At 41.5% G+C, this 23,691-nt stretch overlaps 2 protein-coding genes across 2 annotated transcripts; one reads left to right on the top strand and one right to left on the bottom strand.

The window, feature by feature from the left end:
- The first annotated feature begins 135 nt into the window (after positions 1-135).
- ENPP5 (ectonucleotide pyrophosphatase/phosphodiesterase family member 5) lies at positions 136-12,597 on the top strand. Its single transcript, XM_076332638.1, has 4 exons — positions 136-197; positions 1,955-2,824; positions 7,141-7,317; positions 8,740-12,597. Exons 2-4 carry the CDS (start codon positions 1,960-1,962, stop codon positions 9,108-9,110), a joined length of 1,413 nt encoding a protein of 470 aa, XP_076188753.1. The 5' UTR covers positions 136-197; positions 1,955-1,959; the 3' UTR covers positions 9,111-12,597.
- A 603-nt stretch (positions 12,598-13,200) lies between these two features.
- Positions 13,201-23,555, bottom strand: ENPP4 (ectonucleotide pyrophosphatase/phosphodiesterase 4). Its single transcript, XM_076332639.1, has 4 exons — positions 23,458-23,555; positions 20,561-21,425; positions 19,427-19,597; positions 13,201-16,948 (listed from the first exon to the last, which is right to left on the bottom strand). The coding sequence occupies exons 2-4, from the start codon at positions 21,381-21,383 to the stop codon at positions 16,584-16,586; spliced, it is 1,359 nt and encodes a 452-aa protein (XP_076188754.1). The 5' UTR covers positions 21,384-21,425; positions 23,458-23,555; the 3' UTR covers positions 13,201-16,583.
- Between the last annotated feature and the right edge of the window lie 136 nt (positions 23,556-23,691).

The raw sequence follows: 23,691 nt of genomic DNA, 5'->3' as shown, positions 1-23,691 counted from the left end.
CGTTAACCACCGCTCACCGCGTTTAGCACAACCCAGCGCAACGCCCCCGACTACGGCCCGCGGCTCCTCCCGGCCGCCGCCCGTTACTCGGCGCTGACTGACAGCGCCGCTGGCCGCTCCCAGCGGGGCGGGCGGCCCTTACGTGCCGGCCCGCTGCGGCGGCGTTGCTCCACCTGCGCTGAGTGGGCCGCCGGCAGGTAACGGCGGGTCGCGGCTCCTCTGGGGGGACGCGCTCCCCGCGGCCGGGCTGGGGGAGGCCCCCGCGGCCTCGCTCCTGGCCTACCCGCCCGCGCGGGCGGCGGGAGCTGGGGCAGCCCGGACGGAGGGCTCCGGGGGCGGGGGACGGGTTCGCTAGGCCTGAGTGGGCCTCGGTGGGGGCCGCCCTGGGTGCCGAGGTGGGCTCTTGCGTGCGGGAGCGTGGGTGTGTTGAGTCCGGGTTTTGCTTGGCGTGGCTGTCCTGTCAGGGTGACAGACAAGGGCCCAGGGACCTGTTCAGCAGTCAGGGGAGCTCAGCAGACAGACGAATGACAGGGGCAGGCCGGCATTCCCCCGCACAGCAGCCTCCAGCCGCGGCCGGACACCTGCGTTTTGATTAGAAAAGGTGGTAATAGTTGTCTTTGTACGGAGTACTTCAGAGGTAAAGTGCACTACAGGAGGCCTGGTTTATTTTTTACTGCTGAGCAACAAATGAGCTTTCCCCAACTACAGTAAGGTTCTTCATCTGATCCGAGGCTTCAGGGTGTGTAGCGGTCACCATTTCATGCAGTTCATGGAGGGGATTTGCATTCTATTTCTTGTGTCTTGCATACTTCATGCTGCTTGCACTCAGGTAGCAGTGGTGTTTGACTGGAAAGGACAGATGACGCTTGCTTGAAAGTTGTGGTATTTCCAGTGGCTCACAACTGTACCGCTGAATCTTTCAACCACCTCTTTCCAATCCATTCAGAGACCTAAGTGGTTAGTTAGAAGAACTTAAACTGCACACTGACTTGTACGACTTGTATACGTTCTTGTTTGTAAAGCCATCTGTACACTAGAAGTGACCTTTGGTAGCACGCATCAGAATTAGTTGATCAGTAAGAGCTCTGTTATGTAGGGAAGCTATGATCAGGTTAGAGATGTGATAAAATGTTGGGAAACTGATGTTCCTGCTCTTTGTTTGTCTAACTCTTGATCTGACACCTTTTCAGCAGCAAAACCTTTTAATGGACATACTGCTGTATCTGAAATTCAAAGCTTATTTGCTAGTTTCTCCACTAGAAATTGTACTTGGCACGTGTAGTAATCCCATACCGAGTGCTGGTGCTGAGAAGCTGTGATGGTTTCTAGCTGGTCCCCCCTCCCTGATGGGAGCTGTGTGGGTGCAGAGTCCTGCAGTTGGAGTGTGTGCTTCCTGCTCTCATCTGCTGCTCTGCCATGTGATGCTAGCGTGTCTGTGCCACGCTTGCACAGAGGAGAAGTAATGCTCCTAAAAAAAAAAGATTTTAAGGTAGTTACAAAGTTCTCGTGGAGATGGACCTTGTTATTCTCAAGGTGAGAACTGCCCCTGTGCACATCTTAACTCTTAACAAGCAGCAGCTTTCTCATAGGACAGTTTCTTACAACTTTGAGTACAGAAAATACCTGAAAACTTGTCAGATTGCAAGAGCAGGAGTTCTGTGTATTGGGAGCAGGAAGAAAAAAGGAAGGGGTGGGGCAGTGGTGTTGGATAAAGAAGTTGCTTTGCGAACTGTGTTTCATTCAACAAATTGTAGTGTCTGCTTCCCAACTCTGAAATTGGGATATCAATATAACTGATAAGTAAAAGGTCTCGTTCCTGTGTTTGGAGTGCTCAGTGTTAGTAAGGCAAGCTGTATAAATACATAAGGAATATTTTAGCTACTCATTCTTAAAACAAATTTATGACTTCGACAAACAGGTTAACGCAAACAGATCTTCTGTCTCTGCTCAACAGATGCCATGTTGCCTCAGAAGAGGGGACGAATACCTTCCAGAATAGCCATGAACTGTTATTGGAAAGTCCTGGCAATTTTCTTACTATCTTTTCCAAGTGCATTGTCTCTCCAGCCGGCCCAGCCCAGAGTGCTGCTAGTATCTTTTGATGGATTTCGATGGGATTACATCTATAAAGTCTCAACTCCCAATTTTCACTATGCCATGGAGAATGGCGTTCATGTCAAACAGGTCACTAATGTGTTTATAACGAAAACGTATCCTAATCATTATACAATGGTGACTGGTCTCTATGCAGAAAGCCACGGTATAGTTGCTAATGAGATGTATGATCCTATTCTGAATGACACTTTCTCTCTGAACAAAATGGATATCCACAACTCCAAGTTCTGGGAAGAAGCCAGCCCGATATGGGTAACAAACCAGAGGGAAGGACATAAAACCGGAGCAGCTATGTGGCCTGGAACAGATGTGAAAATACATGGAGTCTTTCCTACATATTATATGCCCTACAATGAATCTGTTTCCTTTGAAGATAGAGTTGCTAGGCTCATTGACTGGTTTACATCAGAAGAGCCCATAAACTTTGGTCTCCTATATTGGGAACAGCCTGATGAGATGGGCCATATTCTGGGCCCAGAAAACCCACTTATGGGACCAATAATTAGTGATATTGACAAAAAGCTGGGATATCTTATGTCTGAACTGAAGAAAGCGAAGCTGTGGGATGTGATAAATGTCATAATCACAAGTGATCATGGAATGTCACAGTCCTCCTCGGAAAGGCTCATTGAGCTTGATCAGTATGTGAACAGAGCGCTCTACAAAGTCATTGACCATTCTCCTGCAGTAGCTATTTTGCCAAAAGAAGGTAGGAGCTATAGCAGTAAAATTCTCTGAAGAAAATACTTGAGTATCAAAACTTTATAGACTTCATTCCTTAACTGAAGTGGTGGTAGCAGCACTGATGCCAGTAGGACATCAGCCTTGAACAAGGAGTACTTGCAGGATCACTTCCTTGTTCTTTTTGCTAGCTCTGTCAGAAGCTTGGATTAACTTTCTGAAATGAAAAGTGAGCAAATCTGTCTGTTGTTGACTAATATTGCCAAATATCCTTTAGCCCTTATGAGAAGTAAGATAATCTAATGGCATTATCAAGGATGAATGGTGTTCTAGATAGATAACAGCTGAATGCTACATATCTTGCCTTTCATCAAGATGCTAAAGCCATAGTGGAAGAATTAGATTTCTAACTCAAACAGTAAACTGAAACCAGTTGGGGACCTTTGATAAATAGAAAGCCTGTGCTGGCTATTTGATTAGCTACCAGCTATTGTAGTTCACTTTAGTTTTTTTCCCCTGTCACACTGAACAGCCAGCCAGTTATGTTCATACCATTTTTATTGTGATAATGGTGGGCAAGAATACTGTGGGAATCGAAATCTGAAGTCTGGTTGCCGTCATTGAAGGGTTGCTTAAGTGCCAGGTGTATGTTTAGTGTCACTGATGTAGAGGTGCTGCTCTTTATTTTGATGATCAAAAGCTGTAACTATTTGGTGCAAATGCGTTAACCTGGAAAACAGCATTTTTTGTGTGGGCAGGGGTGCTAATTTGGAAGTTGAGTTTTAAGGTGGCCTTCTGAAAAGGTGCTTTTTAAGATTTCGGTAACATTTGCATCACTAATAGATAGCACTCTCTATTTAATGCCCCAGCGGGGAGGGTATTTTGCAGACTTAAGTGACCTTTAAATATGTAAACAAATGTCTTGTCATTTTTAGTTTGAAGAATACTCCAGACTAAAATGTTAGTATGTCCAGACTGAGATCATCTGCTGCCTGAGCACACTCAGGTGCTTGTAGCGGGGCGCCGTTTCTCTCAGTGGTGATAGAAGAGCTGAGTTTGGGAGCTCCATCCTAGTGGAGACAAATGTGGTTGACCAGGATGTTCTCATTACCGAGTGAAGCAGTTGTAAAAGTAAACTTCAGTGCTGAAACATCCCTAATGCAGTAAATGAGATCTTGAAGATGCGTAACCTGATTCTCTTGTCTGCTAAATGCTGAAAAGAAATAGTATCTCTGCAGCAATTAGATGACAGAATAGTAAAAAAGCCATTTCAATGGATTTCAGAAATAGCTTGGATTTGGTTTTGCCCAGAGGTTCAGATATTTATTACACTACCAATAAACAGGAACTAGTTTTGAGCACAGCTAAAATTCCTTCCTTCCTTCCATGTTACCAGCTGTAATTTTTATTATAAAACAACAAGCTTCATTCTTGGTTTAGCTATGAAATAACATATACTTAAGTACAAAAGACTGATTCTTCAACAGTTATTCCATTTGGCTTGCTTAAAGCAAGGGAATGGTAAAACTTAGTGAGACACTGAGAAAAATTTTGAATGTTTAAAAATGCAGCGAATTCTGCTACTTTAACTGTTTGGCTGCATGTTTCTTCCCTGAGAGATGGATTAAAGCCATTATTTAACCATGCTAGTGCATTAGTGTGTGTGGAACTAATTATATATTCACGAAGATGGTACCTGTAGCACAGCTAGTGATGCTGGCCTTTTTCTTGCATTTAGTGTAAATATATTAATTCAAATAATTAATTTAGTGTAAAATCGTAGTTTACTGTATTTGGGGCTTCTGCTCCCTGCTATCCTATATAGAAAAGTGGCATAACAAAATTAATTTTGTTACTCATATAGTCCTAGAAATGCTAGATTGGAGTCCCTTTTCTTGTTGCTGTAACTACTGCTACCATATCTGGGCTTTTGCTGTCTCATCTTGACCTTCATTGTGTTTAAGTTTAGTGATTCTTTTTTTATGCCAATTTGAGATAAGAAACATTATACATTAATCTATTTCCATTTTTCCTGCAGAATTTCTATACTGGATCCTAGGAACTGAGGGGGAAAATAAGACAGTTTCTTTAAAGACACAGGGCACCTCCTCCCAAACTTTTTTTTCCTGAGATGTATTCAAAACCCCATGCACGCTGTAAATGGTAGACTGGATTTTATCCTTGGTTTACTTCAGGCAGCGTCTCGGGTCAAACTAAGCACTTGTTCTTGTGGTCATCAAGACGATTGTTTCTTGGGACAGACAGTCAGAGAAGAGCTCGCTTGCCAGAACACCCGCTGCAGGGTGTACAGCTAGCTGTGAAGGCAGAACTAGTGAGAAATGATAAGTCAAAATGACAGGATGTGTTTAAATCCCACTCGTCTGCTAAAAACGGCAGTGTTGGCCACAAAGAAAATGTAAACGTCTTCCATCCGTGCTTCAGACCTTGTAGCGCTGAAACTGGCCTGCAGAGACTAGCTGTGAACTCAGCTGTCCGACTGAATTGTGCATGTGTGTAGCACAAAGTACTTAAATAAGTCATGGAGGGGAGTTATTTGGTGTAGAACATAAGTCTGATGTATACACTGCATAGCCCTCAATAGGAATCTGTGCTTAAATGGTGGTGGGGGGGTTTGAAGAAACTTGTTCAGATGTAGATTCCTGAACTTGCTTTTGTGTTCCTGTCTGTGTGTCCTGGTTCCTCCTTTCTGTGTGCTGGTGTTCCAGCTTGTCCAACTGCTTTCTGGCTGTTCAGTGACTTCTACTGGAAAGAAAAGCTCAGAAACTGGAAATAAGCAAATAAAGAATTGGGGGTGGAAAATGTCTATTTATTTGGTAGTGTCAGTACAGCTCTTGAGGGTTTACGCTCACTGTGCAGTAGATGACTGTGAAGCGTCTGGAGAACAAGTCTTCTGAGGAGCGGCTGAGGGAACTGGGGTTGTTTAGCCTGCAGAAAAGGAGGCTGAGGGGAGACCTCATCGCTCTCTACAACTACCTGAAAGGAGGTTGTAGCGAGGTGGGTGTTGGTCTCTTCTCCCAAGTAACTAGCGATAGGACGAGAGGAAATGGCCTCAAGTTGCGCCAGGGGAGGTTTACGTTGGATATTAGGAAAAATTTCTTTCCTGAAAGAGTGGTTAAACATTGGACCAGGCTGCCCAGGGAAGTGGTTGAGTCCCCATCCCTGGAGGTATTTAAAAGACGTGTAGATGAGGCACTTAGGGACATGGTTTAGTGGGCATGGTGGTGTTGGGTTGACGGTTGGACTCGATGATCTTAGAGGTCTTTTCCAACCTCAATGATTCTGTGATTCTATGATTCTATAACTAGGGAAGGGAAAGGAGTAGACACTAAGAGCACAAAGGAGTAGGTAGTGCTGTTAGCCGTTACTGAATACACAGAGTGGCTGACAGTTCTAGACCAAAAGAGACATCTTCATCTGCCAGTCCAACCTGTCCCTTCGTATGTTTGTCGTGCGTTCCCTGCTTAGGCCTCTGCAATCTTTGTACGGCTCCTGACCTGTTAGTGACATCTGGACCGTGACCTGAGGGCTTCCATTGAAAGATTAATGCAAGCTAGTTTTGGTTATCCCTAGGCAATTAATTGCTAATACTATGATGTTACATGGTGCATAGCAACAAACTAGCTACTCTTTCTAAATTGGCTAAACTTGTCATCAAAATGGTGGAAGATTAAAACTGGGAATCAAATGAGGTCAAATACATAGCTGTTGATTGGAGCATCTTGTAGAAGGAGAGATAAATAGTTGGGTTCACTCAGAAATAAGTTTTCAGAGATGCCAAGAAGCGAAGTGGCTGCTCTCTTTGGCCTTTTAAAGGAAAGCAACTAACAATTAAACTGCTTTAAAATAAATAAATAGTGTCACTTGTCATCATAGCCAACTGGGGGAAAGACAGAATATGGCCTTAATGCGCACATTACCTCATAAACAGGTTTAGGAGCTATCTTCTTGCTTTGAAGCTTTGCATGGAGCTGGGAGAAGCTTGTTTCTTTTCCATGAGACTTAACTGAACACCTTCTAACTCATTCTTGTGAGAAGCTTACATTCTGATAACTCTGAAATGAGGGATTTTTCTAAAATTAGCAAGGCACTTACTGCTTAGGAATAGGCTGTGAAGCCTGATGCCAGGCGTGATCTTACTGTGAGTGATGCTCTGGATTTCTCAGGGAAACTTCTGTGCGCGTTGTAATCCACTGTTGTCTCTTACAGCTATAATTAACCTTTGGGGAAGTGCGTTTTGCCCTCAGTTGTATTTAAACTACTGATGAGTTCAGTAAACATTGGTATGTTTAAGTTTTGTCTTTTGTTTCTTTTGTTTGTTTGAAGGCAAACTGGATGAAGTATACGAAGCTTTGGCCAATGCTCATCCCAACATGACTGTCTATAAAAAGGAGCAGATTCCAGATAGATTACATTACAAACACAACAGTAAAATTCAGCCAATCTTAGCAGTGGCTGATAAAGGATGGGAAATCGTATATAATAAGTCTGACGGTTTTCAGTGTAAGTATTCTGTCTTTACAGTGTTTTACTGTATCTTCCTAGACCTTACATGGCACTTTCTCTCCCAATCTCAACCAATGTTGATTTTTTTTAATTTTTTTTTTTTTTTTTTAAGACTGGGAGGGAAAACTCTGAAGCTAAGTGTAGAAATTTTTTTTTTTTTTTTTTCCTGATGGGATGGGAAGCACCCTACTATTAGGGGAAGGGGAACTGGACTTACCATTTCTAAAAATTAAACTTGCCAAGATAAGATCATTCACATGTTTTTGTGTCCACATACTTGAGATCTTCTTGCGAGATTTAGCAAACTGACAAGCACTTTCTAAGAGATTTAAAAAAAAAAAAAGTTGTAACTGAACTTGTTGAGTAGAGGTTGAATAGCGTTGTTTTATCATGTACTATTTATTTACTGGAGAAGGGTTGGGTTGGAAATACAAGAATGCTTTCTGAAAGTCCTCAACTTCTGTGGATGCCTACACTTACAGTCACCTTGTTCTATTGCTAGAAAGTCTGAATATTGTGTTACTGTACACCAGTGATTTTTGTTTGCCTTACAGGATAAGATGCATTCTAGGTGATTTGGAGGAAAAAAAAAACAACACTTTTAAGTTCCTCACCTCGGGGTTTTGAGATTTATTATAGGTAGAATGGAGATAGTAAACTGTAACTTTTGGTTAGCTAAGAAGAAAAATATAAGATGTCGTATGGTCAGTTCTTAAGTTTCTTAACTGAAAACCTTTTAAACTTTGCTGCTGGTTATGAAGCTGAAGAGCGTTACCTGCAAGACTGAACAAGTTTTTCAGTTGTTGACAGCTGACGAGAGCAGCTTTTTGTGCCGGCGTCTTTATTCACTTGTTCAGAGTTTTTACTGTCCCTGTAAGGAAGGGGCACTGGAGACCCGCTAGTGAGATCTGTAAACTTTTTCCTTGTTGACGAGTAGATAGTGCACAAAATTGGACAGAGTGTCAAAACAGTCAGAGCTTAAGTTCTGTCTGCTACTAGGAGTCAGACAGACAGTCTGTCTCTGCATAGGTTTGTTTTTTTTTTTTTTTCCCCTAAGAGATCTGGTCCAGTTGCAAGGTTGGAGTTTTTCCTTGAGGAAAATCAAGGAGACTTGGGTGTAGCATAACATGCCAGTGACAGTGCTCTCACTGCCATGTGAGCTTACCTTTTTTTTTTTTTTTTTTCCTTTTTCTTTTAAATAGTGCTCTCCATTCTTTTTTTAAGGCATCTTCTCTTTGTAGTTCTGAGACTTGGTATTTGCTAGGAGACATTTGTGCTGTTGATCAAAATGATTCTTCTAAACTTCTGCAAGAATAAATGATGGCCTTTCCTTTTCTGCATTATGCTAATTCTAGGAAAAGGTTCAATGCTTGTTTTGCAACTTCAGAATATTGACCTTTATCTATCTTTTATTTCTAGTTGGTAATCATGGATATGACAACGTCTTACCAGAAATGCATCCAATTTTTTTGGCAGTTGGGCCGGCTTTCAGAAAGAATGCCACCAGAGAAGTCATGAATGCTACAGACTTGTACCCCTTATTGTGCCATCTACTTGGTATTAACCCACTGCCAAGCAATGGTTCATTCAACGCTGTGAAAGATATGCTTGCCGAAGAAGTTCCTGTAGCCTTTGGAGCAGACACCTATGCTACTGTTGTAGGAGTCTTTCTGGGCAGCTTTCTTGTTGTGGTTTTTATTGCAGTTTTTGTTAAGCATTTTATCCTCACCCAAGCAAATACCATGCAAATGCAACATGCTGAAGCTGCCCAGCCACTCTTGCAAGATTAATAACACTTGGTACTTATTTCCTGTTTGATGCTTAAAATAAGCTTATACAAAAAAAATTAATAGGCGTGGATCAGCATAGATGTGTGGAGTAAAAAGAAACGGATGCTGATCCATTGGTACACTGGAGTATGTACATACTAGGTATGCAGAGAAACAGCGTGTTACTGTTTCACCCTACAACCACTTAATCTTTCAGGGGTTGAAAATATTCTAGGTGAACCTGGAAAGCTGTATATGTATGTAGACATGTAGTGACAACAGACCTTGAATACCTCATTCTGAGCTACTTTTAGGGAAATAACATCAACTGAGGTGCACCTCACATGGTGATTTATTCCCCCGCCTCCCCTTTTTTTTTTCTTTGAGAGTTTTTTTTAAGTCTCTCTGTTTCAAACAAGTCACTGAATCAGAGTCACTGACTAGACTTCTTTGGGTTTTTTTCTTCCCTGCCCAAGGAAGCTTTTGCATGGATCACCATTACAGATAGCTTGGTGGATTAAATCCTGCAGAAAACATTATTATTATTAAGCTAGGTCATGCAGTGCTAAGTGTCGTAAGTTTAGAGTTAGGCATATTTCTTTAAACTACTGTGTTAATTGTAGCCCCAAAATGTGGATCTAGGTGGTATTGCCTTTAGCAATCAGCATTAAACTACTTTATTTTTTTATTTAGGTAAATATAGGTCTTTACGATTTTAGGTAAATGTAGGTCTTTACTTTTTCCTATTGTTTCCTGTACACGGGACTAAATTTTCTAGAATTCCATGCGGCTGGCTGTTTAAAGACACGTGCAAGCACAACACCTGTATATCCACATGGAGTCTTTTATATTTCTGTGATAAGAGGGTTCTTTCAGAATAAGGCAGATGAATCAGTTAAGGAACATACATGTACAAGCTGGTTTCAGAGTGCTGTCAAGCTTGTCCCTGGGTGTAACATCTGATCTCTTACTGGAGACTCTTCTCAGGCGTGAGCTTGGCTTGCTGTCTTATGTTTTATCTGATATGTCTGGGTGGACCTTAGAATTTGATGAGTAGGATTAGACACTCAATTTAAGGAACAGCTGTATAAATCTTAAGCCATATATACTCTTAAATCTTAAAAGCACACTTCAATTTGAAAAAAGGTATAAGACTGGAGTTTGTTCTTCCAGAGGAAAGTCTCTGTCAGGGAAAATTATTAATTCTGAGTCAACAAAACTATATATTACTCTGATTCTTTTGTGTGGGGCAATAAATCTTCTTGCTGTTGTAGTTGTGGTTTTTTTGATGAGCTCGCTTAAATGGTAGGTGAGAAGCTGCTGTCTAAGGTTTGTATGAAAAACATGGTATGAAGTGAGAAAAGTTTTCTAGTTGTCAGACTTGTTTAAAAGCTGAATTTTTTTTCCCCTCCCTGTGTGAGTTAGTATTTCTCTGCACTTTGCTTCTGAGTACAGTGCCTGAAGGAGAAAAACTCTTTCAAAATTCACACAAATACTCAGTCTGGTATTTCTCCAAGTGTAATTTATTGCTTCATCCACAGCACCCAGCAGAGGGCAAAGATGGGAACACCTCGGCCTTGGATGTGCTCTGTCAAACCACTGGTGTGACTAACAGTCTAATACTGCAATTGGGAGGGTTGCTAGCAGACCCAGCAAGGAGCTGCAACAAGCTGACTAAGTGAAGTACAAAACTCATTTTGCTGAACTTAATTCCAGACTTAATGAATGACATCTAGGCGAGTTCAGAAATGAGCTTACTTCTCGCTGCCTCAGTGATGACTCTACAGTGCCATGTTACGAACTGTCTGGTCCTCACTGCGTCAAAAGTAATCTGTTGGATTCCTCTGTGATGGCAGGGACGCTTGCTTAGCATTAAGCTGTCTTGCAAACAGATGCGGAAAGTTTCCAGAGACCACAGCTAGGTGCAGTGAATGCTTGAGAGGGAAGGCAAAGAAATATTCCAATTTAAGGTATATGCTGAAAGTCTAGCTGTAATAGTAGCTTCAGAAAAACGGGCAACTAGCAGATCTATTGGAGGACAGCCCCTTAATTTGGGGGATATGTGTGAAGTCTTGCATAACTTGATCTGACTCATCGCTGCAATTCTACTGGTACCCTGTGTACTGCCTTCTTTTCCTATGTTGCCATTTTCTTGGCAAGAAAACCCTGAAGGAAAACTTCTGGGATAGCTGTGCCTGACACTGATTCTCGGTGGAGCTGACCATTAGGTATGTCTTAAGTTTAATTTGCTGATGCCAGATAAAACTGAACGCTGCAGGGGCCTATCGAGCTGAAAGATGAAGGCAGTAATGATGTTCACGGTAGTTTCTAGAGAGGCTGGGGAAGTCAGAGTAGAAAACCTAAACCTCCTAAATTGTTACTAGTCACTTCCCTAGCTACCTTCCAAAAAGTGGGTGGCAGATAGCAAATTGATGCATTGAGTCTGCCTTTTCTTGCTTATTTGCAACTTAAGAATGAATTGTAGCACAAACTTAAGTGTGTGTTTAAAGAAAGATCTACAGGTTTGGTTAAGGGAGTAACAGCGAAAATTGGAGATGCTACAATCCTCACCTGTAGCTACTTCAGTTACGCACTTTCTCACTTTGGAACATGCTGCTTTAATAGAAATTCTTCTTATTGCAGTAATTTCATAGCAATTCTTATATTAGGCAGATGTAAAAATAACTGGATTGTAATCTCAGAGGTGTTCATTGAACTCCCACTTTTTTAATTGACAGGTGTAGTTCTACCATCAGCCAAAGTGACCCTTGATTTTAAGGAGGGAGCAAAGTTGGTCAGTGTTGTTCAGTCATCCTGGGACTTACTTAGGCTTACCTGCCCAAACATGCAACGAGGGAAGAGTAGTAGGTTTCCCCTAACAAAGGGTTTGGAAACAATAATATTCAAAATAGATTGAGAACATGAACGTGAGAATTCTTCTCGATGTCATTGTTCTGTATTGCACTGTAAGGCCCTTCTTTGAGGAGAGTAAGATGAAACCTTGTAGAAAACTGAAGGGACTCTTTCAGCATTCGGGTATTTCAGTTTAGGTTTAAACGTTTCCTTTATTGCTTAGGTGTATTTGCAGGTACCTCTTGGGTAGTTACCTTGTTAGGGTATTTGCCTAGCCAGTGTTAAACACTGTTTTAAGTTGTTGGGTGTAAGCTTAATGAAATTGAAAGCACATGATGCCACTGGAGAAGAAATATCAACCTTTTCTCTGATGTGAAGTGAGATTTTTTCAGACTACCTTTTTGGTTGGGGAGGACGTGGTATTTGATTTCTATGTATATGATATTTTCCATGATGTATGAACAAGTTTATTGGAAAGTGGATTTGAGTACACTGTATGCTACTTGTAACTTAAGCTTGGAAACCGAGAAGCTCGCATGATTTTGTTTTTTGTTATTGACCTGTGAAGCATACTTTGAGATGTCAAACGTTTTCTTTGTTTCTTCTTGTTTGGAAATGTTGAAGTTGAAATATATCTTTGCTATAGTGCTATCAAGCACTGAGTGCTTGCTTCATTTAAAACCACTTCTGGAAAAAACTTGAATTGTGGGGGGATGGCTGAGGGAGAATGGCCTTAACTCATGCATCCCAAATATTTCTTGCACTCTGCATAGTGTATGCCTTCATTAAAAATAACTGGAAGTGTGATAGAACTTAAGAGTTTTAGGTCAAAGTTTTATATAAAAAGACCTCGTTTCCCACTTTGCTACTGTATATGGAAATAACAGCTATCTGTTACCAACAGTGGTAATACAGTTTCTTTTATCAAAAAACATCTTCTAGACTTTCTTGGTAAAGAGCTGTAGTAATGCTGTTTACAATAAATGCGGTCTCGAAAAAAAAAGTGCAAAAATGCCTATTATAAGATGAAGGGTTGTACAGCGTGACTTTTCAGAAGTGTGGAACAACACAGTCTTGAGCTGTGTGTGGGAAGAATGACAAACGTGCAGCTGCTGAGTCCTGCTGTTTTGTAAAGCGCAACTATAGCAGGCTTACTTCTGAATTTTCCCTGCTTAAATAATGGCCATGGATGCTGTTTTGACCATATCTACTATGCTGCGGTACATATCTTTCCAGAAATGGCATGTCTGTACTACAGTAAAGGTAACATAAGCGTTTATTAGATGTTAGACCACAAAAATTGTTGCAAGCACATGAAAATGGCAAGTTCAATAGTGGTATCTGCAGTATTGCAAATGGACGGCCTACCCATAATGAAATCCTAGTCTGAATCATATTAACAAATCTCTGTTACTGTTTTTTACAGTAAAAGGTGGTACCGTGCATATTAAAGCAAACATCTGTCCCTGTGGTCTGATCCTTGGAGGTATATGATGATGTTGGTTTATTTTCATAAGCAGTACATTCTTTTCAATTTATAGCAAGTTAAACTTCCCCCTGAAACAAGTGGCTTGGACCTACAGTTAGTTGAAATCTGCTCAATTCTGGAACTGTTTCCTTGGTGCTAATGGACAAAAAGCATATAAACCCAGAGGGGTGGATGCTTTAAGGCTTTTCTACCCAGTGTTGAGAGTTCCTTTATAGAGGCAGTCAACATAATGAAACATCAGTCTTCACCGCTGGGAAGTAGTGTTACAAACTTCCCCTATTTCCTTCTAAACTTCGATGCTAGTTTAAGTGTTAAGAACTTCCCCTAAATTAATATGCCCTGTATGAACGTTGCAGAGTTGCGTATATTTAGCAAGTTGCCACAAGCTATTGTAGGGTATCTCCTTTATCACAAGAGCTACTTTAAAACCCTCCCTGCCAGCAGCAAAGAATGGTGCCAGGAAGAATACTCGGCACTCTTTAGACCATATCGCGTCTTTGGAATTGAAAATAATTAGCAATGCAACTGGAATATAGTTTATCCTATTTCTTAATACTTAAACCTTCTCTTTAAACCCTTCCCACAATAGCATTGCTTAGTCTCAACACTAAAGGGAGGAGGAGTAGAGGGTAATAAGGACTTCTGCTAGATACTACCATTCACTTCCTGGTTTCATAGGAGCTTGGTTGCCTGTAGCGATTCTTATCAGAAAGGGCTACCTAGAGCTAGAAGGAAAAGTGCGTTTAGACTTAGATTTCCCCATTTTTAACAATATTTGTATTTCAGATTAGAGTGCTGCCATTCAATGTTGACTTCACTCAACATTTACATGTCTGGTAATTAAAACCTTGGCGGTAACCTTGACACCTGGCTTAAGATGGTGATGCAGAGAGGAACTGAAAGCACATCAAGCACACGCTGTATGACAACTCGATGATCTTAGAGGTCTTTTCCAACCTCAATGATTCTATGATTCTATGATTCTATGAACTGTTGGGGGAAGGAGGAAGAAGGGAAGAATAGAGTGGAGCATATACCGTGCTAATCAGTTTTAGCATCTAGAAAAAAAACCCTCACAGGTAGAGTATGGTACAGTTTGGTCTTATCAAGTCTGCCAGAAAGACAAAGATAACTCAGTTGAGTCAAGCCTCTCCATAGATAGATGATGCAAAGCATCTCCCAGCAAGTCTGCCACCCTCCGAGGATGGCAGCAGTTATTAGCAAAATTACAAGAAACTAACAACTCTCTCCAATGCAGGAATTCAAGCATCCTCCCTTTTACAGCATCTCTAAGCCTAGGTTCTACCCTGCAAAACATTTACTTCATAGTTACTCATTAACCTGACCTCTTATTGTATGTAATTAATTATTTAAAATCTTCCATCAAGATGAAAAAGTAACTAGCTTCTGTGTTCAGTCCAGCTATCACTCTATTATATCAACAGTCTAAAATCCAGTACACTGTCAGTAACAGTACAGATTTTTCAAGGGGCCTGAGCCTCTTTCAAATTCAGATTAATCCAGAGTAAAGCATTAGTCAGTAAGTAGTAACTAGTAGTTTAAGAAGGGGGGGGGGGGGCAGGGGGAAGCAGAACAGGTTACTTTTTGTACTGTGTTTTTAATCAGTACAACAGAATCCTCAGAGAGGAAGATACAAATTAGTAAAACTTCCACACATCATTTTTACAACTCAAATTTCTTTTTTTCAGTGGGCAGTTAAAAGTAACCCTTCCCTCCGAAGTCCATACTTCCTCCCAGTTGGACCACTAAAAGGTAGTCTGTGGCTAATACCAAATTGCATTGAATTTGAGCCTGTGAACAAGAAATGACATTGCATGCTACCAGGTACCTCAGCTCTCACTTCAAATTATCAGTTCTTAAACCCATCAAACTTGTAGGAAAAGGACTTGGTAAATGTAGTTCTCTTTTTGGGTTAGCATTAACAATTTAACCTCATGTTCTTTCCTCACTGAAAGATAAGGTACCACTAAGGCTTTCTAAATCAAATTATTTTTTTTTTTTATAGCAAGTTACTAGACTTGACCATTAACAAGGAATCAAGAGGTTTCAATTAAGAGCACTGGTCTTCACCAGAACTTTACATCTATACAACTCAGACACTACAGATAACAGATCCTATCTCAAAAAATAAATTAACTTTTCCCTTTAAATTTCCAGGGTTTAAAATAGGAGTTTGGAATCCTTGTTTGATGACTGCACGTCAAACTTTCAGTTGTTGCTTTTTAGCATATGATGGCCTTCAAAAGATAATTATCAGCCGCTACACAGGGCAGAACCACCTTTATTACAAAAACACCTTCAGCAAAGTTTACACCTGAAAAACTTTTCACAGGGTTTAGAAGCAGTAATTTTACTACTACAGCCCATTAAACTGAGTAATCCCAGGATTCTCAGATTAAATTGACATCCTTGAGATAAGCAAGTAGTACCATCCCAACTCTCCGAGTGCAGGAACTGTGGAACTAAGTCATCCACGGACACACGTCTAGAAACGTCAGAGCCATCTGCCCAGTGTTATAACCACTGAACAGCATACTTTATTGCTCAAAATACAAGTGGTATGTACCAATTCTTTCCTCACTGACTTCCGTTTTCCTTCTCACCAGTTTCTTGTCATATTGCTGGCTTAGGGTGGAAACAGAAGTATTGGATCTTCTCTATACCCTCTATCCCCAAATTTAAGAACAAATTAGAATATACTGTCCAAACAGAACTAACTTCTAACTCTCATAAAAAAAGATCTTCTTTCCAATACAGGTACAAGAACACTAAAAGAAGTCAACATTAATTTAAATTTAATACAAAAAAATAATTATTTACAAATATTAAAATTCACTTAGTCTCTCCTGGCTAGTTCATACTCTGGAATTTCATTTTGAAAGTGTTCAAAGGCTTGAATGAAGAACTAAGCATCCTTATTATGTTAAGCATCTCTTCCTGCAGAAAGCCACCTGTTCACCATTTTTACAGGACTACTAGTCAGGTAGCACGCACAAACAAGTTAGCAAGATCTGGCTGTACAGTATTTTATATGGATACTGTTAAAGTGCATCAGAGAACGCCATCCGGTGCAAGTTCAAACCCTCTTCCTGAAACCACTATTTAGCAAGTGAGGCGAGGCTCCCTATACGCTATCCGATTAAAGGATCGTCATCATCATATTGTAACTGAAGCCGGGAAAATGGCCGTGGGGGAGCTACTCTATTCTTTGAGATTATTATAATGCAGGTGAAAGTAGTCAGTATCATAAAAGCCCCAATAACTATCCCAATAGCTTCTGGAAGATTTATGCACCACTGGTCAGCCAGCAAGCACTTGGTGTTACTGAAAGTGCCGTTGTGCGGCTGTGGTGTCAGGCCCAGGATGTGGCACATCATTGGGTAAATATCAACGTTGTTCATCGTGCTCTGCTTGTAACCCCGATGAAAAGCAGGCCCGCGAGCAGCCAGGAACGGATGCATACTTGGGAGAGCGTTGTCATAGCCGTGGTCGCCTACTGGAGAAATGCAGAGTTGAGAGTTAACGTCACACTTTCTGTTTGCATATTGAGTATTCCCCTCCCTATCTCTCCCCCACCCCCAAAGGCCGTGGTCCTTCCCACCTCCCCTCCCCCAAATTCTCTCTTTTCCTTTTGGTCATCAACATTTTCAGTTTTCCCCTTCGCACTCCTCATGCCAAAGTCGAAAAGGACATTGCCGATCCACAAGTCAGTAGCTGGAATGCAAATTTGTACAAATTTTGGAAAGACATCTCCCCTTTGCAAAAGCAGACACTTTGATTATTTCAAGCACCTTCCCCTTGATAGTGTTCAGTTTGAGCCCATTAAGTATCCTCAAATCACGCTTATCAGATTAGGTACTTCAGGAGAAGGGATACCCAAACAGCCAAAACCAAAAACCAGTCAAAGGATCACGATGCCTGTGACAGGCTAATAACAAAATGTTTGCGGCTACAAGGTCACCAGTACTTGGACATTTGGTAGGTTTTTAAGAAATACTCCAATTTTTTGGTGGAATATAAACAGCTAAAAGGCAGCCATAGTCCAATTTCCTAGTAACATGCCTGAAAAATCTGTCCAAGGTGCCAAAAATTTCTCATAGCACATGCAGCACAGTATTTGAGTGACTGCATTTAAGTTTGGAGTTCATTTCTTAGTAACAGTTTAACGAGTCGGTCCCCAGAACAGTCTCCTCGGCTGCTTCATTGAGGTTTCTGATGTGAAATGTCATGATTCCTATCAATTAGGTCACACTCACTGCTTCGGTGTACTTCCAATATTCCTTTCTAATGTTCTCCACCATTATGTTTTTTACCACAAAGATACTACTGTGCCACATCTCGCTTGATGGAATGCAGTCCTACGTTTCTTGATTACATTTTTTTTTCTCCTTCTTCTACTTGCTTGTTTTGAACAGTTGTTCCGAGTGCCCTCTCCAGTGAAGTTTCCGTCTTTCACCTCTGAAGTAGGAGGGCTGGTGTGCGCCAACATTGCTAGATACCGTGTAGGTATTGGTACACTTGCCAATCATTACACTGCCACTTTGTCCATGAAGACAAGTACAATAAACACTTAAATAGCCTTTTAGGCTAAAACCTCCCCTGCCTGCTTCTGGGAAGCCTTGGCTAGCAAAATTGTTTCAAAAGTGATTCACTTCAATTGATACAATGCTCTTACTTCTAAATATACACTTACTAATGATTTTTAGGTGCATGAAATTGAATCTAACCATAAACAAGAAAGAGACCACGTGTGCTATGTGTTGTCTGTTTGAAGATGATTGTAACAAATCTGTGGGGTAATTAAAATAAAAACTTAACCTTACATTCTAAGCAGTACTTTTGTACAAATAATGAGAAAATTTGAACTTAAATGTGCAAAGGGCAGACAGTAAGAACAGCCAAACTGGGTGAAACCAGGAGTTTGCACCACCCAGCATCCTGTCTCTGACAGCAGTCGTAACAGGGAGTCTGGGAAGTATGCAACAGGGTCAGCCCTGACATACCAACCAGCCTCGAGCTGTTGGCTGCTCAGAAACTTCCTGGAAGTTGGTACTTTTGTATTTAGTTCCTATTAATGGATTTTTCTTCCAAGAGTTTGTCCAATCACTTTCTGAACACATGCATATACATACATATATATATATATATATGCAGCCTTCATCTGCAACCAGAATTATGGGTTGAACTCTCTTACTATGATGATAATGAAATCTGGAATTTCTTCTTTGAGATATGCTTTCATGTGACTGTTGCATTTTTTCAGTAAGTTATACACGCCTCTTTTGTCTGCCAAAAAAACCCCAAACCCTTGCATGTCAAAAACCTGGAAATATACAGATACACACACATATACATATATATAGGTATGTATGTAATTTGACATATCATAGCATCTAGCAGGAAGAAAGCGCATATCTTAGCAATGCACTGTGTGAAGTAACAGCGGTTTTGTTTTTTGTCTTTAAAACATGCTATTTGATGCCCCTAACAGGAAGAACTCTGGCTTCTTTGACCATTATTGTTGTGTTCCTATTATTTTTAGTACTTCCTCACATTTAGTTTTGTTTCCTCGTATATGTACTGTAACACTAAATGTTGTGTCTTGCATTCTTCAATTTATGCTCCCCTATATATATATTTTATATACAAACAATAGTTAAACCACACTCCAGTGGAAACTTGAGACAGACTGCTAACTTGCTTAAGTTAAAAGTGTACCTCAGGCTATTAAGTTGAACATGACAAAATGTTTTAGCCAATGGAATATCCCCCATCTCTTCCTCATCTGTTAAAACACTCCAGGCTCAGGCTGAGAATGTTCTAGAAAATGCTGAGATGTTCCTAAAGATGCACAGTGCCAGGACTGTGCCAGGACACTCGCTAAACTCAGACCATCCCACAGATGGCTGGAATAAAAACAAGACAGTTTACCAACAAAAGCCACCAAGAGCATAAATGAGGAAAACACACTTACATTTTGGAAGTGACTCATTTTGTACAATCGTCCAGCCTTCATCTGCAACCAGAATTATGGGTTGAATTCTCTTATTATGACGATAATGAAATCTGTCTGGAATTTCTTCTTTGAGATATATTTTCATGTGACTGCTGCATTTTTTCAGTAAGTTATACACGTCTCTTTTGTCTGCCAAGAAAAAAACTGCATGTGAAACAGCTGGAAATTATGTCCCATTCACTGCAATTATCTGTCATTAAACCTAAGCTCCATTCTTTTCAAAACAATTATTTTTTAAAAGGCAGATAGAAAAGGATTTTTTCATGTTCCTAATGAAATGCTACGTGTATCAAGGTGGATTTCAGAATTTGCTCTCATTTTAAATCAGGCACCTCATGGCTGTGGTTTTGGACCTACAATTCAACTTACCCTCTGGGCTTGGGGGGGGAGGAGAGCAAAACTCAAGCAGCGACATCAAGAGAAAGCAATCACATGCCAAGGTAATCAATATTTTTATCCAAAGCAGTAAATATTAAATTTTTTTACTGTATAAATCATTTTGTTCGTTACAATTGCTTCAGTCTGGCCACAGTTGTGGAAACTGAGACCAGCAGCGCCATGATTTAAGACATGCCTGTTAGTAACTACTCCAAGATACAAAAACTGAATTCACAGTATGAAAACTGAAGTTTCATTCACAGAAATGGAAGTGGTAAAGCGATCAAATTGGGGTTTAGATTTTTAATTGGAAGTTTAGACAATGACAATTTTTATTCTGAATAAACGTGAGGGCTTACGTCATGCTCACTGTGAATTACAACTGTATAGAATAAATGAGCAACAAGACAGCAGGCATACTAAGGGCCTATCTGCTTTTTCAATAAGCTGTACCAGGACTTCACCACCTCTACCACCCACAGCAATTTGACAAGAAATGCTCCTTGGCCCATTGATTACCAAAACAAAGTAAGTCCTAAATAAACAGACATTCTTTAGCTTATTCATTAAATTTTGTCAAAGTTGTGCAATATGAACTACACGGGTTTTGCAAAAGATGTAAACAGTCTACCATAGCGTGTACTTTTTAGTAGTAAGATAAACAAGATTTAATTCTCAGTGTATGATTTAAAAAAAACCAAACCCGAAACATACTCTGCCTTGGCAGCACTGCAGCAACTGGACTCTTGTCTATCAGAGTATAGTTATTGCGACCAATGCAGTCATCCAGGATAATCAGCTTCTTTGCAGAACAGGCGGCCATTCCATGATCACTTGTTATTATGATATTAATAGTGTCCCACAAACCTAATGCCTTCAATTTATTCGTAAGGAAACCGATATGATTATCCACTTCTTCTAATACTTTGCGCATGTTCACAGTGTCATCTGGTCCATACTTGTGCCCACTTGCATCTGGTTCTTCCCAGTATAATGTAGCAAAACTGACTACTGGATTAGAGCTGTTCAGCCACGCAACAATTTTCTCCACTCTCTCCTCAAATGTTACTGAAAAGTTATACTTCAAAAAGAAATGAGGAGTCGTATCATTAATTTTTACATCGGTACCGGGCCACATTGCAGCAGCACTTGCTCCATTTCCCTGCTGTTGATTTGTTACCCAAATTGGAACTGCCTCGTTCCACCAGAAGGGATCTGAATCATTGAACTGTGAAAACTTTTTCTTGGCATCTGCATCGTACATGTCATTAGCCACGATGCCATGGCTTTCTTCATATAAACCTGTCACTATGGTATAATGGTTTGGGAAAGTCTTGGTGATAAAAGCATTCGTAACTTGTTTTACAAGCACACCATCCTCAATGAACTTCTGAAGATGAGGAAGTTTATAGGTTTCCAAGTAATCAGCCCTGAAGCCATCAAAGGACACGAGTAGTAACCTGGATACTGAATCACCAGTAGAGTGAGCACAACAGGCAACTACTCCAGAAAAAAATAATGTTAACATCGAGTTCATTGTTGATACTTCAAAGTGTTTCCAGTAGGTAATCAGATGCACCTGAAAAATTTAACAAGATAAGGCATGTAACACAAAATAATTGTACTAGAACCAGTTTAACTAGCTACACATTAGGTACATCTTCCTTATAGAGGTTAACTGCAAAATAACCGGTCTAAACAACCACTGAAGTCAACAGTGTATTTCCCTACTGACTTCAGAAGTTTCTCATGTATTGTCATAGTTTTTCATATATTAAAACAAATAAGCAATGAGATTTTTTTCATTCCAGACTAAATGAAAGGAAGAATTGTTTTCTCTCTTTTAAGCAATTATTCCATCGTTCTGTGTGTCTTACTACAATTCTATGTTCCAAGACAATCAGTATTCTTCCTCATGTTCAAGCACAGGCACCTGAACAATTACGGCTCCACATTTAAGAGTCCTGTGCAGCTCTAAATCCTGCTTACACATCACTGTTCAGACCAGAAGTTTGTCTTCTGCTGTAATTATAGTTTTTCTTTTTCATCCCACCTTTCCTTTTCCACAGTTCCCACTCTCTTGAGCCGCTGGAAGACTTTTGAGCCTTTCAACATTCCTATTTATTCATTGCTTACTCTATACATGGAACTGCCAGGAGTAACTTCTACTTCTGTTTTCCTTCTAAGCTGTTGTACAACTACCGTAACAGTATTTAAACCTGTTCTTTATGTATCATATTTATATCTCTCTAAAAAAAAAATAAAAAAGTCATTAGTAACATTAGTTATGAGGCAACTATTTCTCACCAAGGAATTCAAGACTATTATGAATGCAAGGTATGATTTGTAAGCTCCCCCTCCCCCCCAACTTATTATGTGTGACAGAAGCACTTCGTTCAGGAAGGTCCAGAATTATTCTATAAGCCTTTAAGAAAGAGGAAGTGAAGCTCCAGATCTCGGAAGAACTTCTGCGATATTGTTAGACAGCGTATTTACTTCTCAAGAAAAGCTCCGCTCCAACAAATTTCTCCTTTATCTCACTTGCACAAACTAGGGTGATTCTAGGAGGAACAGCAGGTATCTTCCTAACTGCAGTAATATCTTCTGGCCTATCTCAACCCCTTCCCCAAAGCTCTTTAAAACTGTGAGTGTATTATTTTAAAAGTGTAAGTAGCTTTAATGGTAGCTAAAGCTTTAGCAGTGAGAGGAATGCAAAGCATGGGAAATCATCCCCCCTTGCAACCAACAGTTAAAATTTCTTCAGAAGATACAAATGTTAGAAGAAAGGATCATCAAAAACAGCATTAAGGTATCTCCTAATACAGAGGACTTGTAACACACAGCCCCTTTAAAAAGGGGGGGGAAGAAATGAGATGAGCAATGGAGCACAGAATCACCCATTTCATGTTGTCAGGTGCTTTAAAAAGCAGAAACAGAGTTTTTCATAGCGCAGTAAGACATAAGACCACAATATTAGCTTCAAAACACTCCAAAGATGCTAAGCATTTGCGTTCTTACACACTGTATCACAGCCAGCTATAGAACGCCATCAGCATTACAGCCATCTGCTCCTGAACCTCTCCACCTTCCAGCCAGGTTTTCAAGCCTCCAGTTGCTCAATTCAGCAAGAAATGAGTTATCCTGGCCCTGAAAGCTTACAGCGAGATGCTGCGCTGTCATTACAAACTCAGCCGGTGTACAGGACCGGCTCCCGCAGCGCTGTGAAAGAAACCGCCGCCGTCACCCAGCACTTGGAGCCGGAGCACCTGCAGCGCCGACGCCCGGGAGGAGGCGCCCCCGCGGGTCCCGGGTCCGGCTGCTCAGCAAACGGGCCGGCCTCGCCCGGGGGGCTCCGGCGGCAGGCGGCCCCGGCGCCCCACCAGCTCCACGCAGCCTACCAACGCTTTCTTCCCCTCACCCAAAAACCGAGGGGGACGGAGGCGCAGCCACCCGGCGGTACGAAGCCCGAGCCCCGGGCGGGGGGGTCCCGCGGCCCTGCCCCGGGCTGCGCTCGGGCAGCGCCAGTCACCACAGCCTCCCCACGCGGGAAACCTCCCCGCCCGCCACCGCCCCCTTCCCCGCTGCCCGCCGCCGTTCCGCCCCGACCCCACCGTGAGGGCCCGCTCCTGCGCTGCGCTGGAGGTGACCGGCTGCGGCGGGGGGTGCGGCGGGAGGGGGGGAAGCACAGCGCCTGCGCACCCGCCGCCCGCGCGGACCCAACTGCCATCAGCCGCGGCGGCGCAAACACTGCTCTGGCGGGGGGGGGGGGGCCGCGGTAGCGGGGGGAGCTCGTCAGCGGGCCCGGCCTCCGCCGGATGCGATTGGCTGGGGGCCCGCTGGCCGGT

This window comes from Aptenodytes patagonicus, chromosome 3, assembly GCF_965638725.1.
Source record: "Aptenodytes patagonicus chromosome 3, bAptPat1.pri.cur, whole genome shotgun sequence".
Taxonomy (NCBI): domain Eukaryota; kingdom Metazoa; phylum Chordata; class Aves; order Sphenisciformes; family Spheniscidae; genus Aptenodytes; species Aptenodytes patagonicus.
Note: the sequence above shows the minus strand (reverse complement) of the source record. Positions and strands in the feature narration are given on the sequence as shown.